Genomic DNA, 15,154 nt, shown 5'->3' on the forward strand with positions numbered 1-15,154 from the left:
CCCTATCCCTCCTCAAAGAAACCCTTTGCAACCCTTTTTTCTAAGAGTGTAGGTGTTGTACAGAAATGGGTAACTGTGCTGTCGTTGGACCATAACTGAGTAGAGTAGTGATGTATAACAGGTAACTCTGTAGCAGGACCGTGGCTAATGCAGGATGCTGGTGTAGAGTAAAGGTTGGTTTGGCTCTAGTCTTGGCAGCACAGACTAAAGATTGGTGTGGCTCTAGTGCAGGCATTGCAGCACATTGTAGGGGTTGGTGTGGCTTCAGTCTAGGCCCGGCAGCGTAGATTCTGGTCTTTGAGGCTATTGAGGGCTTTGTCGCGGTAACCTGCCGGGGAAACACACCTCAGGGACTCCAAAGGGGAGAGGTTGGCCTTGGTCTGGGACATCCAGCGCACCAGGCCGTTGATGTTGCAGTCACACGTCCAGGGATTGTCATGGAGATACACCACCTTCAGGCCTGGTAGGAGGTAGCGCAGAATCACAGTCAGATTAGATGCAGATTAGATGCATAATCCAAATGGATAAGACTTTGTATTACCAAATGTAACTAAAAGGCCCAGTGCAGTCAGAACTGTAATTTTTCTGCATTTTATATACAGGTAACAAAATTATGGACACACTTGAGTAAGTGAGGGATACAAAGTATATTGAAAGCAGGTGCTTCCACACAGGTGTGGTTCCTGAGTTAATTAAGCAATTAACATCCCATCATGTTAGGGTCATGTATAAAAATGCTGGGCAGGCCATTATTCTGGCCATTATTTTGGCTACCATGGCTATGCCCCCATAGGATGACAATTCCCCCATCCACAGGGCATGAGCATGAAAACGATGTAAACCATATGCCATGGCTGAATCAGTCACCAGATCTCAACCCAATTGAACACTGATGGGAGATTGTGGAGCGGCGCCTGAGACCGCATTTTCCACCACCATCAACAAAACACCAAATTATGGAATTTATCTTGGAAGAATGGTGTTGCATCCCTCTAATAGAGTTCCAGACACTTGTACAATCTATGCCAAGGTGCATTGAAGCTGTTCTGGCTCGTGGTGGCCCAACACCCTATTAAGACACTTTATGTTGGTGTTTCCTTTATTTTGGCAGTTGCCTATATATTTCCACACTATGAGGTTGGAATAATACTGTGAAATTGTGAAAATTATCATAATGCCCTTTTAGTGTAAGAGCTGTTTCAGCCTGTTTTGGTGGGATGGAGTTTTGGCCTTCCATGGTGGCATCACGATACGGTAAATTAGTTAATAGACCAATAAGAAAGAGAGTTCCAAACCTCTCTGCCAATAACAGCTCATTTTCAGTTTTCTCCTCCCCACTGAGACCACTCCCAGACAGTTTTAGCAAAATTCTTGCTTGAGAAATTGCCCTTTGCTAAGAAGCTATTTTTGTTTCTTTTTGACCATTTTAATTGAAAACAATCCCAGTAAGGTACTTTATTGTTACCCAGAAATTATTTGATATTGAGAAAAAAAACGGCTGCATTGGACCTTTAACTCTCTATGGTACGCACAAAGTACACATATGACACATCATATATATTTCACAAATATAATAAAAAAGGCTATATAGAATAGTTTGATGAACAGTATCAGTCTCTTACCAGACAGCTGGGTGAGCATGTTTCCGTCCACAGTCTTCAGCCTGTTCCCACTGAGGGCCAGCTGGGAGAGCTTGGGTGTGTGTCTGAACAGGTCTTGGGGCAGCCTCTCCAGCTCATTGTTCCTGAGGTAGAGCTCCTGCAGGTTGGACAGGCCCTCCAGAGTGGCTGAGGTCAGCGTGGACATCAGGTTGTTATCCAGCACCAGCATCTCCAGGGAGGCCAGAGGCTTGAAGGTCCCAGCCGGGATGCTCTTCAGGCTGTTGTTGTCCAGGTTGAGGAACAGCAGCTCCGTCAGGCCCACAAAGCCCTTGGTGGAGATTCTCTGGATGCGGTTGAGGGCCAGGTCCAGGACCTTGAGGGCAATCAAGGGCTTGAAGGCGTTGGAAGGGAGGGCAGTCAGAGAGTTGAGAGGCAGGTCCAAGTCTGAGAGGTTCCTCATGCCTGTGAACATGTCTGCTTTGACACTGGAGATCTGGTTCTGGCCCAGCATGAGGAAGCGGAGGTTGAGCAGGTCCTGGAAGCCCTTCAGGGGGAGTTTGTTGATCTGATTCCCATACAGGTTGAGCAGCATCAGCCTCCGGGCTCCGGAAAAGGCCTGGGGGTGTATTGATTTGATGACGTTGCGTTCCAAGTTGATGCTTTCGATCTTGGGGATAGGTTTCAGAACGTTTGGCGGGAGGTCTACCATTCTGTTCTCGCCTGGGACATCGACCACAGAAATAGTATGAGAAAGAAATCACAACAGAAAATGGTAAGACCAGCCTCTTTCTTGTGGTTATGTCAATAAAAGAGCCTATCGATTCCGAGACAAATAGCTGGCACATACTTTAAAAAGTTTATATTTAGTTTCAGGTTATTGGCAAAACACCATCAGGGGCATATTGATCACATTTCAATGAGAGATTCAGTTTCAATCCTTTAGCCTATTTTTAACAAGGCTTGTGGGAAGGTGGTTTTCCCACAATTGCAAACAGTGGACTCACCCATTTTAAGAATCCAGGAATCTGGGGGCAGTTTGGAGGGGAACTTCCTCATCCCCTTCTTATGGCAGTTGACCTCTGACCTTTCAGGGCTGGTTTGCTTGGTGCATTTACAGACATCGGGACAATTCTCTACAGCCTCTGCCACCCAGAGCACCAGCACCGCTAAGCAGGCTACCAGCTGCATGCCTACTGCCCCCACAGGGAAAAGAAAGTCTTCAGCACTTGCAGAGTGATTAAGTTTGATGATTTAGTTTATGTTGGAAGGATGATTAGAAATTCAATTTAAGATAATCCCATTTAAATTAGATGAGAGTATTAAGAATTAACATCTTGCAGGCATGCTCTAAAAAATATCCAAGTGCAGAGTGAACTGCTACACGCCTACAGTTAATGTTATCTATTAGAGACCGATCAATATTTTCTCAACAGTACATACCTGAACAGTTGGTGCGACTTGTCAGAGTAAAACCTCTTCTTTAAGACGTCTACTTTGTTTTGCCTCTCAAAGCGAGTGTCAGATTTTCTTAAACTGCCTGTTCTGCTGTCGTGTAACTACCTGCTAGTCAGAGTGAATTAGCCCAGACGTCTGCCCACCAGCTACAGCAGCCAGCCTGTAAAACTCCCAGCTCAACACCTCTGCAATGTCACAGTCCCTGGAGAAAGATGGCATCCACAGATTATGGATCCGAGCCACCTCACACAAACGGAGAAGTCTCCGCCAAGTGAACTCCTCTATGCCCCAGTCACTATGTGCCAGTGAGTCTGTGTGCCAGTGTGTTTGTATTTGTGTGCGTGTTTGCATTTGTGTGTGGGCGTGTTTGTGTTTGTGAAGAGTCATGGGCCTAGCGTAAAGTGTGTTTGACTTGGCCGGGGTGCCAAGAGGAATAATATGTGAAATACGCACAGATTGATGTCATGGAGCTTCTGGAGTGTCAAAGACATAGAGAGAGGATGGTGGGTACCTCAGAAGGCATGGCTCCCTGCCACCGTGACAGCCATCTTCATGGAGATTAAACTGAGGTTATGTGACTCGTGAGGAGCCCAGCAGCAGCACACAAACAGAAAATAAGTCACTCTCTCAACTGTAATTCCTTATGAGGGGAGAGAGGAGAGGAGCCATCACCCATGTCACTCTCTGATACACAGGGCCCAGTGCTGAGAGAGAGGGAGGGGGAGAGCAGCGATAGAGCAGGATTTCCCAAAGTCGGTCCTGGTGCATGTTTAGTTTTTTGTCCTAGCACTACACCGCTGATTAAAATAACCAACTCATCATCAAGCTTTGATTATTTGAATCAGCTGTGTAGTACTAGGGCAAAAATCTAAACATGCACCTGGGGGGGCCAGGACCGAGTTGGGAAACCCTGAGAGAGAGAGAGAGAGAGAGAGAGAGAGAGAGAGAGAGAGAGAGAGAGAGAGAGAGAGAGAGAGAGAGAGAGAGAGAGAGAGAGAGAGAGAGAGAGAGAGAGAGAGAGAGAGAGAGAGAGAGAGAGAGAGAGAGAGAGAGAGAGAGAGCGAGAGAGAGAGAGCGAGAGAGAGAGAGAGAGAGAGAGAGAGAGAGAGAGAGAGAGAGAGAGATATGGACAGGCCAAGCTCCCTCAGTAGTGATGAGGGATTACAGAGACTCTGCTGTCCAATCACCCGTCTCCCCTGGGGCGTCACCCCACAAACGCCACATTTGACCTAACATAAACAACATTCAATTTCTTCATGAAAAACATTTAACAAAGGCATAATCCTAATACACGACACACGTGTTAAGAATAGCTTCAGATTGACACGTCTGCTGAGTGAGACGATTTTATTGTATGATAAAGATGAAGCTCTTTTCAAGCCTGGCCAACAACAACAGAAGCCATCTGTAGCAGCATAATTAATTTGTTCTGACTGAAGGCTCAGATGAGCAGCCACACCACTCAGCTCCTCTTCACTGGAGGAGAGAGAGAAGCCCAGCTAACACACAATAACTTTTACTGCAATATGATGTCATTCACAAACTCTACTCAACTCAATGTGGTGGGCTGGGCAATCACTTGGCATGGCTGAAATCAATGCCTGAAGTATCCCAATCACAGCCAATTGTGATCAAATGCTGTTTCTATCAAGTGGCCCAGCTCTGTTTCTAATACATGCTGACAGGAGGAAGATGTTAACAGCCATGTATAAGGTCTTGTAAAGGCGTAGATGTGAGAAGTCTCTATTGAACAAGAAAGCTAGCTGTCTTTACATCCAATTAATGGAGTGGCATTGATTTCTCTCCCATTTCCATGTTGCTCTTATAGTTAGCTCCATATAAAGTATAAAATACTCTGACTGTATTTATTCTGCACTGCACAGCTGTAGGCTCTAATGCACATATAATAATGCCTTCTGTTTGGATAGACCCACACTTTAAACATCTCAGAAAATGATTGTTTTCACTGCTGGTTTCAGCTTGAGGGTTTAACCAACCAGATTTCACAATATCAAAGCAATTCTTAAAACATTCTTCTTTGTCATCTTGCTCATGACTTTGTCGCAGTGCACTAAAGGTTCTGTTCAAGTTTTACTTCATAAAATAAATCACTGTTTGTTCATGGTTTTATTATAGATTGCCCTAAACCCCTTTGTGTCTCGAAGGTAATGCCATCCTTCACACTAGCTCTGAGAGAGCTCTGCTCTCTTACAAACTACAGTGAAAAGCAGTTTGTCACAAAATGCAATACATAATAAAGAACACTCAGCAACATGCTCCAAACCACTCTTCACTGTCAAACGCTTCATTTTATTTCACCCGACATAGCAGTAGGAGTCTGAGAAGTAGAAGTCTAAGAGGCCATTGGACTATTCTCACTATTTGCATGAAATATGCATTGTGCTAAAAGTGAGGTGTGATACATCTGAGTTCATTATTGTTATCGTCTTCCTCTTGATACTTGAAAGCCAAACGTGTTCTCCTATTAAAATATGTGAGATTACTTTCCTAATGACAGCTCTTTAGGTTCTCAGCAGACAGCTGTTGTGTCTAATGATACTCACTTAAGCGTGGCAGCCCTTATCCCTATGTACAACATTTAGATGGCTGAGAGAGTCAACCATTGTCTACTTAACAGAGAAATCAAGTGCTGCTATCACTAATGGATCTTCCTCATTATCCTCCTTACTACTCACATGCTCAAGTTCAGGTTATCTTTCGCTCTGCAATTTGAGTCCCCTGGATCTGATATAGGACCCCTATTGAATACAATTACCATGGCAATGTAACCTTCTGGAGCTCAGGAGTTATTGTGGCCCACTTGCATCACCTGGTGGTTAAGTGTATTATCACTATAGCATCATATTACCACAGTCACTCAGAACCGTCCTATACCCTACTGCTATTAGGGCCAGGCGTTTTGTTTGTTTTTTGTGGGGGGTTTCTTTGACGGTATTTCCAGTATTATCCACTTGGTTTGCTGCAGGCAGAAAATACTAGGAAAGGCTCTTTAATTGGAACAAGCTGTCTCCAATCAATCATTCAATGCCTGGCAGTGGGTGAGTGTTTGGTGGGGGGATCGCTTAAACCAGGGGAGGCATAGCATATTAATCTTAATTGCACAAAGCCTTTTATTTGGCAAGGAATACTATTTGTAGATCAGTGACTCTGCACCTCACTTTGCTCAACCTGATCCTCTCCACCATTTTCACATTGGCAGTTTGAAGTGACTCAAATACTATTTTTTTTGCATATCCGATTCAAATCTGTTCTTTTCCCTGCAGGCTGAACAGCCAAAAATCACATTTAATTGGATATTTCAAGTCACATTTCAAGTCAGATACAAATCTGATTCCTGGCCATGTGACTTGTGTCTGAATGGTCAAATCTGCCCTCAAGTGGTTTAAGACTTATTTGGCATATCTTGTGCTAGCTACTCTGTTGACAGTTTGACAAGAACACCTGTTAGCTAATTACCGTGTTAATTGTTTACAAACAAACTAGTGAATGTGCTCAGTTCTTTAGGACGTGTTTTAAGGAATGCGCGCATTTTGGGATTGTCAACCTTTTCGAGAGGTGTTGTTGGCGCTTGCAAAAGCCATATCCTCAGCATTTACGTTTTTACATGTATTTCTATAGCGAATGAAAATGGCTACTTTGTTCATAAATAGGCTACATTTGCTTAGATAAAATGCCGATTATTCCCATATAATGTTGATAACAGACAATACGTTAAATATTTATGTTGATAATGTCCTTAAGATAAATATTTAATTTGAAGTCAATCCACATGGTTGGGAATTTATTTTGGACTAATTGGATAATTATATTAGATGATCATGGTATATACGAGTGACAATTAATTCACATGGGGTGTGAGAAGGTGCTTTATCGGCCTCTTGAGGTCGGATAATCGAAATGCAGGGTAAAAAAGAAATAATGATAATTATTTTTAAAGATGCCTGGCCCTACCTATAATTTTCCTCCTGGAGAACTGTATTATTGGCCTTGACCTTGTTTGGATTAAGCTTCCTGCTGTTAATAGATACATAGCTGGTTGTTTACGTATTTCTGACCCTGCTCAGTAGCAGAAGGATGTTTGGAGTGAATTTAGAGGACTTGCAGCTTGTGGTCGAATAGAAAGGGATTTTAACTGGATTCTTCTTTATTTTGCTCTCTCTTTCTCTCTTTCTATTGTTTTCTCTCGTCATCATGTGAGCCTATACTAACACAATCTATGCTTTTATAAGAATGGCTTCAGAGAGGCCACTTCCAAACATTGTACTAAGTCAGGAGTAATGGAACACTCAATTGTCAATTATTTCAACAGAGATAGGTGGTCTAGATTAATTTAAACCTGATTTGGGTGACTTGTTACAGACTACAAAGAGACATCAGCCACTAAAGCCTGAAATGTTCATTATTTCAACCCTTTAATATATCATGAATATTCTATTTGCTTTATTTAGTGCTGATAGCGCCACATATCACACCACAGGCCATAGCCGCTGGAAGTACGGGTGCTGAAAGTGCTGCAGCACCCCCTGCTGGTGAGATGGTAAAACTGTAAGAATTAGTTGTTGCAATAACAAACTGTTAAACACTTTTTCTTTTGAATTTTTTATATAAATGATCATGGGATTGGGGCAGGGGTAGGGGAGAGAAAAAAACATGGGATATTTATATATGGGGCCCATTCTGCATGGAGAGCTCTCAGCTCTGTTTTGAAAGCGGTGTGCTCATGATATGCTCTTATCTACTCAGTTCATATCTATTCAGTCGTACGCGCTCTGTTGTACAATAGTGTTTAGTTGGTTTAAATTTGGTCTCTCTCCCTCTCCCCTCTCTCTTTCCCTTTTCTCTTCTCTCCCAAGTGATGTGTAGCAGTGCTCGCAATTACGTCACTTATATTTTCTATTAGTTTACAATTCTAAACTTGGCGAAAAGGGAATGGGAACCATATCAAATAAGGAACATGGCATTCTCTCGCCCTGGACTCGAAGGCCTGCTCCTGCCATGTCAAACATGTACACTACATGACCAAAAGTATGTGGACGCCTGCTCGTCGAACATCTCATTCCAAAATCATGGGCATTAATATGGAGTTGGTCCCCCCTTTGCTGCTCCACTCCAACTTCACAGTAAACTTCACAGTAAATGACTGTAGGCCTAATTAATCCATGCATTAACAGAAATGAATGTAACCAAATGAAGGGGATAAACAGTAGATTTACTACTAGTGACATGTAATGGGGAATTGATTAAAAAAATCAAAGGGCAAACAATTAACACAATAAAACAATTAATGTGCAAGAATTGGCGGGAGACAGGCAGCTCAGCACATTCTGGAGAGAGACATGCAAATATCTTCGCCATACACCCCCCTCCCCTTCTTCTTGTCTCAACATTTCAAATTATACTGAAGATACATTATGTTCACACATATTTTAGATGCATTACTTTTCACTGACAGCTGCATCTGAATAATCAGCAAGGCTTATTGCCACACAGACTGCCCAAATTGTGGGCTTTCCAACCAGGCATAGGCTTATAGGCCTACACACTTGTGATTTGAAACAATCCACAACTTTAAAAGAAGCTAACGATTCTCTGTGGCTAAGTCATGCTCTCTGGTGAAGTATTTTGAATGATTTGATTTATTTCTGTATAGACAGGAGTAATTATATAATTTAGGCACATTTATTTAAATTTACTTTAGGCTGCAGTGACTACTGTTACCGAATCTTATCTTATGCTTAGGCTACTCATCACATTAGGAATTTTATTTTATTCTTAGCCTGCAAATACTTTCTTATAAAGGTGATTTTTTTATATATATTCCACAAACATTACAGTAACTCCAGTCCTTTTCATAAAATCATGTTTTACTCTTTATCATCACTAGTGAAGGCTCTGCTGAAAATTGGCAGCAGCCAGGAAAAAAATTAATAAAAGTATTTTATGTAAGGGAAGAACAAACAGTGTCCTGCCTCCCGAGTGGCGCAGTGGTCTAAGGCACTGCATCGCAGTGCTAGCTGTGCCACTAGAGATCCTGGTTCGAATCCAGGCTCTGTCGTAGCCGGCCGCGACCGGGAGACCCATGGGGCGGCGCACAATTGGCCCAGCGTCGTCCAGGGTAGGGGAGGGAATGGCCGGCAGGGGATGTTGGTAGAGCATGGCGTTTGCAACGCCAGGGTTGTGGGTTCGATTCCCACGGGGGGGGCCAGTATGAAAAAAAAAATATATATATATATATATATATATATATATATATATATATATATATATAATGTATATATATATATATATATATATATAATGTATATATATATATATATATATATATATATATATAATGTATGCACTCACTAACTGTAAGTCGCTCTGGATAAGAGCGTCTGCTAAATGACTAAAATGTAAAATGTAAGGAGAAAAAAGTTTTATGATTATTTCTCACTTCGAAGTGTTCTTAGAATCAATTAGCCTTGTCAAAATAACATCCTTTCTGTGTTCTAGCGGAAGTTTCTCCCTGCTGTATTCCACAAACCTTGACCTCCATGTTGTGATTCTGAGTAAACACAGCTGAATGCAAAGCAGTGATGCTTTACTTTGATGTTATAAAATACTATTGGGCAACATAATGAGGCTAACCTTTACTGAATATCAAAGTCATTTTTAAAAAAAAGTGAGTAAATCGCTGATGCTATGCGGCACACATTAGATTTGTCTGGGGACTTCCATATATGCACAGGAAACGTGTTGCCTTAGGAACAAATTGACCGTTTACTAGGGGCCTCCCATTCCCTCACTCCTGGTGTTTCACTGATGGCCAGTGGTGTGTACTCATGGATGCCAAGGGAAGCCAGGCTTCACCCAAAAATGGACCAAGAAAAAAATATATAAAATAACGTATTTTTCGTCTCTCTGTAGTTCATAATGTTCTCACCAGAGAAAGCATCAGAGCAATCGAAACAGCGCCCCTTATTCTCAGTATGTGTAGCCCACCTATCTGATGCTGTCTGGTCAAAAAGAGTATGACATTGTTGTCGCCCATAGCATTGAATGCAAGGGAAGCCAGCGAGCATTTGGCCTCCCTTGATACATTTGTTAAATAAAATAATAGCCAAACTGAGTGAGCTCAACTGTGAATGGTCCTGGCGCAATGGTCCTGGCGCAAAAAAAAGTGTAAAGGGAAGCCAGTTTGGATTTGGATTCACACCAATCACATCACATCAAAAGCAGAACAATTATTATTATTTTTATATATGAATTGTTGCGTCGTAATCACCCCTTTCCTAAATTAGCCATGGATGGAGATAGGGATTTGGACTTAATTCTCCGTACTGGCCAATGATTATAACAGCTATTCTGATCCAACCATCCAACCAGGGGTACATCATGTAGGCCTTTGCATCTGTAATTAAAAAGTTACTCACACAGTATGTCATCACTATTGTGTTGATTGATTAATTCCAGTCACTAATATTTTATTTAAAAGGCCTAGGTAGCCTAGCCACCCGAAGTTTGAATATAAACCAAATTTGATCACATTCACATTTTCTTTTAACACAAATAACTGGGCCTATTTTAGGCTTTAAATACATGACGTTATTGTTTTGTTTCCCCTGGCCCAGATAGGATCAGAGCACATAGCCTAGAGAAGCCTATCTGCAGCTGTGGTTGTCAATCAGTAGGCTACAGTTGATCAGACTGAAGCACAGATTAATTGTGCCCGAGTTGACAAATCATGAGGCAAATTTGTCAAAACAACAGTACTTTTGCCTCCATTTCATTGATATTGAAAAATAATAAAGATCCTCTCTCCTGCGGGTCCTATCGCCCAATCTCACTGCTCAATGTGTATGTTAAGCTTTTAGCTAAACTATTAACTATGCGTTTGGAGTCGGTTTGACCATCTGTTATTTCCTCTGACCAGACAGGTTTTATAAAAAATAGACATTCTTTCTCAAATATTAGACGACTCTTTAATGTTATGTATAATCATTCTAATCTATTTAGATACTGAGAAGGCTTTTGATAGTGGAGTGGGGCTACCTTTTTCATACTTTAGAGACATTTGGCTTTGGCAAAAAATCTATTGCTTGGATCAAGTTACTATACACCTCTCCACTTGCATCTGTCTGTTTTTAATGCATTTGCTCTAGTCTCTGGTTAAAAGTTAAATCTGAATAAGAGCTAGCTTTTCCCTTTAAATGCTGCAGCCTTTCAGAGTAGTTCTCAACAAATGTACATACTTGGGGGTGCATGTTACGGACAAACTTGATAACCTTTTAAAGGCTAATTTTACTACTCTCTTTACTACAGTGGAGCAAGATTTTGAACGATGGTCACTACTCCTGCTATCATTAGCTGGTCAAATTAACTCTGTTAAAATGAATACCATTCCTACATTCTCCTACCTATTTTCATTCCCAAATATTTTTTCTGCAAACTTGATGGATTATCTCAGACTTCATTTGGAATAAAACAAGTCCAAGGATCCGCAAGGTGTACCAGCAAAGGCCTAAACCTTTAGGGGGCATGGTCCTACCTAATTTCCAGTTCTATTATTGGGCTGCTAACTTCCATGTAATTCAGTACTGGGTCCGTGCAGATATCCCACATACAGTGCCTTCAGAAAGTATTTTTTTCTCTCACCTATTTGCAAACAACACCCCATAATGACAAAGTGAAAACATGTTTTTAGGAATTTTTGCAAATGTATTGAAAATGAAATACAGAAATATATAATTTACATAAATATTCACACCACTGAGTCAATACTTTGTAGAAGCACCTTTGGCAGCGATTACAGCTGTGAGTCTTGCTGGGTAAGTCTCTAAGAGCTTTCCATACCTAGATTGTGCAACCATTGCCCAATATTCATTTTAATTTTTTATTTTATTTGACCCCTTTTGCTCCCCAATTTCATGATATCCAATTGGTAGTTCGTCTTGTCCCATCGCTGCAACTCCATTACGGACTCGGGAGAGGTGAAGTTCGAGAGCCATGCGTCCTCCGAAACATGACCCTGTCAAGCCGCACTGCTTCTTGACACACTGCTCGCTTAATCTGGAAGCCAGCCGCACCAATGTGTTAGAGGAAACACCGTACAACTGCCGACCGAAGTCAGCGTGCATGCGTGCCCAATATTCTTTACAAAATTCTCCAAGCTATCTCAAATTGGTTGTTGATCATTGCTAGAAAACCATTTTTAAGTATTCCCATAGATTTTCAAGTAGGCCTAACCATTGGCCTCATGGTGAAATTCCTGAGGGGTTCCCTTCCTGTCCAGCAACTGAGTTAGGAAGGACGCCTGTATCTTTGTGGTGACTGGGTGTATTGATACACCATCCAAAGTGTATTTTAATAACTTCACCATGCTCAAAGGGATATTCAATGTCTGTTCATCTACCAATATGTGCCCTTCTTTGGAAGGAATTGGAAAACCTCCCTGGTCTTTGTGGTTGAATCTGTGTTTGAAATTCACTGCTCGACTGAGGGACCTTACAGATAATTTTATGTGTGGGGTACAGAGATGAGGTAGTCATTCAAAAATCATGTTAAACGCTATTATTGCACACAGAGTGAGTCCATGCAATTTATTATGTGACTTGTTAAGCACATTTTTACTCCTGAACATATTTAGGCTTGCCATAACAAAGGGGTTGAATACAGTGGGGGAAAAAAGTATTTAGTCAGCCACCAATTGTGCAAATTCTCCCACTGAAAAAGATGAGGCCTGTAATTTTCATAATAGGTACACGTCAACTATGCCAGACAAATCGAGAAAAAAAATCCAGAAAATCACATTGTAGGATTTTTAATGAATTTATTTGCAAATTATGGTGGAAAATAAGTATTTGTCACCTACAAACAAGCAAGATTTCTGGCTCTCACAGACCTGTAACTTCTTCTTTAAGAGGCTCCTCTGTCCTCCACTCATTACCTGTATTAATGGCACCTGTTTGAACTTGTTATCAGTATAAAAGACACCTGTCCACAACCTCAAACAGTCACACTCCAAACTCCACTATGGCCAAGACCAAAGAGCTGTCAAAGGACACCAGAAACAAAATTGTAGACCTGCACCAGGCTGGGAAGACTGAATCTGCAATAGGTAAGCAGCTTGGTTTGAAGAAATCAACTGTGGGAGCAATTATTAGGAAATGGAAGACATACAAGACCACTGATAATCTCCCTCAATCTGGGGCTCCACGCAAGATCTCACCCAGTGGGGTCAAAATGATCACAAGAACGGTGAGCAAAAATCCCAGAACCACACGGGGGGACCTAGTGAATGACCTGCAGAGAGCTGGGACCAAAGTAACAAAGCCTACCATCAGTAACACACTACGCCGCCAGTGACTCAAATCCTGCAGTGCCAGACGTGTCCCCCTGCTTAGGCCAGTACATGTCCAGGCCCGTCTGAAGTTTGCTAGAGTGCATTTGGATGATCCAGAAGAGGATTGGGAGAATGTCATATGGTCAGATCAAACCAAAATATAACTTTTTGGTAAAAAAGGACAAAGAATGCTGAGTTGCATCCAAAGAACACCATACCTACTGTGAAGCATGGGGGTGGAAACATCATGCTTTGGGGCTGTTTTTCTGCAAAGGGACCAGGACGACTGATCCGTGTAAAGGAAAGAATGAATGGGGCCATGTATCGTGAGATTTTGAGTGAAAACCTCCTTCCATCAGCAAGGGCATTGAAGATGAAACGTGGCTGGGTCTTTCAGCATGACAATGATCCCAAACACACCGCCCGGGCAACGAAGGAGTGGCTTCGTAAGAAGCATTTCAAGGTCCTGGAGTGGCCTAGCCAGTCTCCAGATCTCAACCCCATAGAAAATCTTTGGAGGGAGTTGAAAGTCCGTGTTGCCCAGCGACAGCCCCAAAACATCACTGCTCTAGAGGAGATCTGCATGGAGGAATGGGCCAAAATACCAGCAACAGTGTGTGAAAACCTTGTGAAGACTTACAGAAAACGTTTGACCTGTGTCTGTGTATGGGCATATACATTCCTACCTCTAAAAAACATGTTCCCATGTTATATTTGAATGTATAAAATGATGTACAATATACTGTATTTCAACCATTGTTCACACTGTAACGTTGAAAAAATAACAATACGAAGAACAACAGTACTTTGTCCCTCTTTTCAATGCTTTTGTCAATATTTTTTATAAAAAATAAAAAAAAAAGAGTTAAAGTACTGGGGCAAATGCCAGCTCACCACACTTTTGCCCTGCTGTGCTGATTGATCTCTGCAACGTGGATATATAGAAATTGCCACACAATGCTACAAATGAAGAAACCTATATGATCTTTTGACTTACATATCTCAACATTTTGCGATAGTATCGACATTTAAAAAAAAATTGGTGGCGGGAATGGGATTCAATAGGAATTAGCTTCAGCAATATAATTAAATGTCTAAGAGTACAGTCAGGCGGGCTTGGACTTGAAGGATGTCTGCAAGGACAATACACACATCTTCTTCATGCATTGGTCTTATAGCAAGACTGCACAGGTCCTTTACCATAATGCAGGGTAGGTTTAAAGTTTAAAAAGGGGATAGGAGCTTCCAGGTGCTTACGAGTGTTGTTTATGTGATTCCATTATCATCCCATTCTCTATGTTCATGCAATTATTCAAATGGCATTGTCTAAATTATTTACAGGTTCATTAACATACCATAATGATCTCTCTACAATCCTAGGATCTGGAATGAAAATATACTACTAACTAAAAAGCAGAGATTGCAGACAATATTTAAACGTGGAAATTGAAAAACTGAAAGCAGTTGTAGAGTGCTGCAGGAATACCTTTTATAAAGTCCTGTGAAACTCCAATGTATTATCTTCTAGCTAGAATATAAATAAGGTACAGTATAACCAAACGCCTAGCCTGAGTGCCATTCTGATTCCTATCATGCAAACTCCTTGTGATGTTTGGCTTGACAATGAGCAATGGAGTTGGCAAGAGTAAAAGGAGACCTTTGACCAGGCTACCAAACACCTGCAGAGATGACTTTTACATGTACATTTCTCTGGTGTCATGTGCTGAGAGCAAAAGACACTACATTATTATTT

At 41.6% G+C, this 15,154-nt stretch overlaps 1 protein-coding gene across 1 annotated transcript; it reads right to left on the bottom strand.

Moving 5' to 3' along the window:
* Positions 1-269: 269 nt before the first annotated feature.
* LOC311106470 (uncharacterized protein) lies at positions 270-3,098 on the bottom strand (the record flags this gene model as incomplete). Its single annotated transcript, XM_084148805.1, has 4 exons — positions 3,042-3,098; positions 2,606-2,794; positions 1,623-2,321; positions 270-460 (listed from the first exon to the last, which is right to left on the bottom strand). The coding sequence occupies exons 2-4, from the start codon at positions 2,787-2,789 to the stop codon at positions 270-272; spliced, it is 1,074 nt and encodes a 357-aa protein (XP_084004931.1). The 5' UTR covers positions 2,790-2,794; positions 3,042-3,098.
* Positions 3,099-15,154: the final 12,056 nt, after the last annotated feature.

The sequence above is a fragment of the Coregonus lavaretus genome (assembly GCF_964263955.1).
Source record: "Coregonus lavaretus genome assembly, chromosome: 31".
NCBI lineage: Eukaryota > Metazoa > Chordata > Actinopteri > Salmoniformes > Salmonidae > Coregonus > Coregonus lavaretus.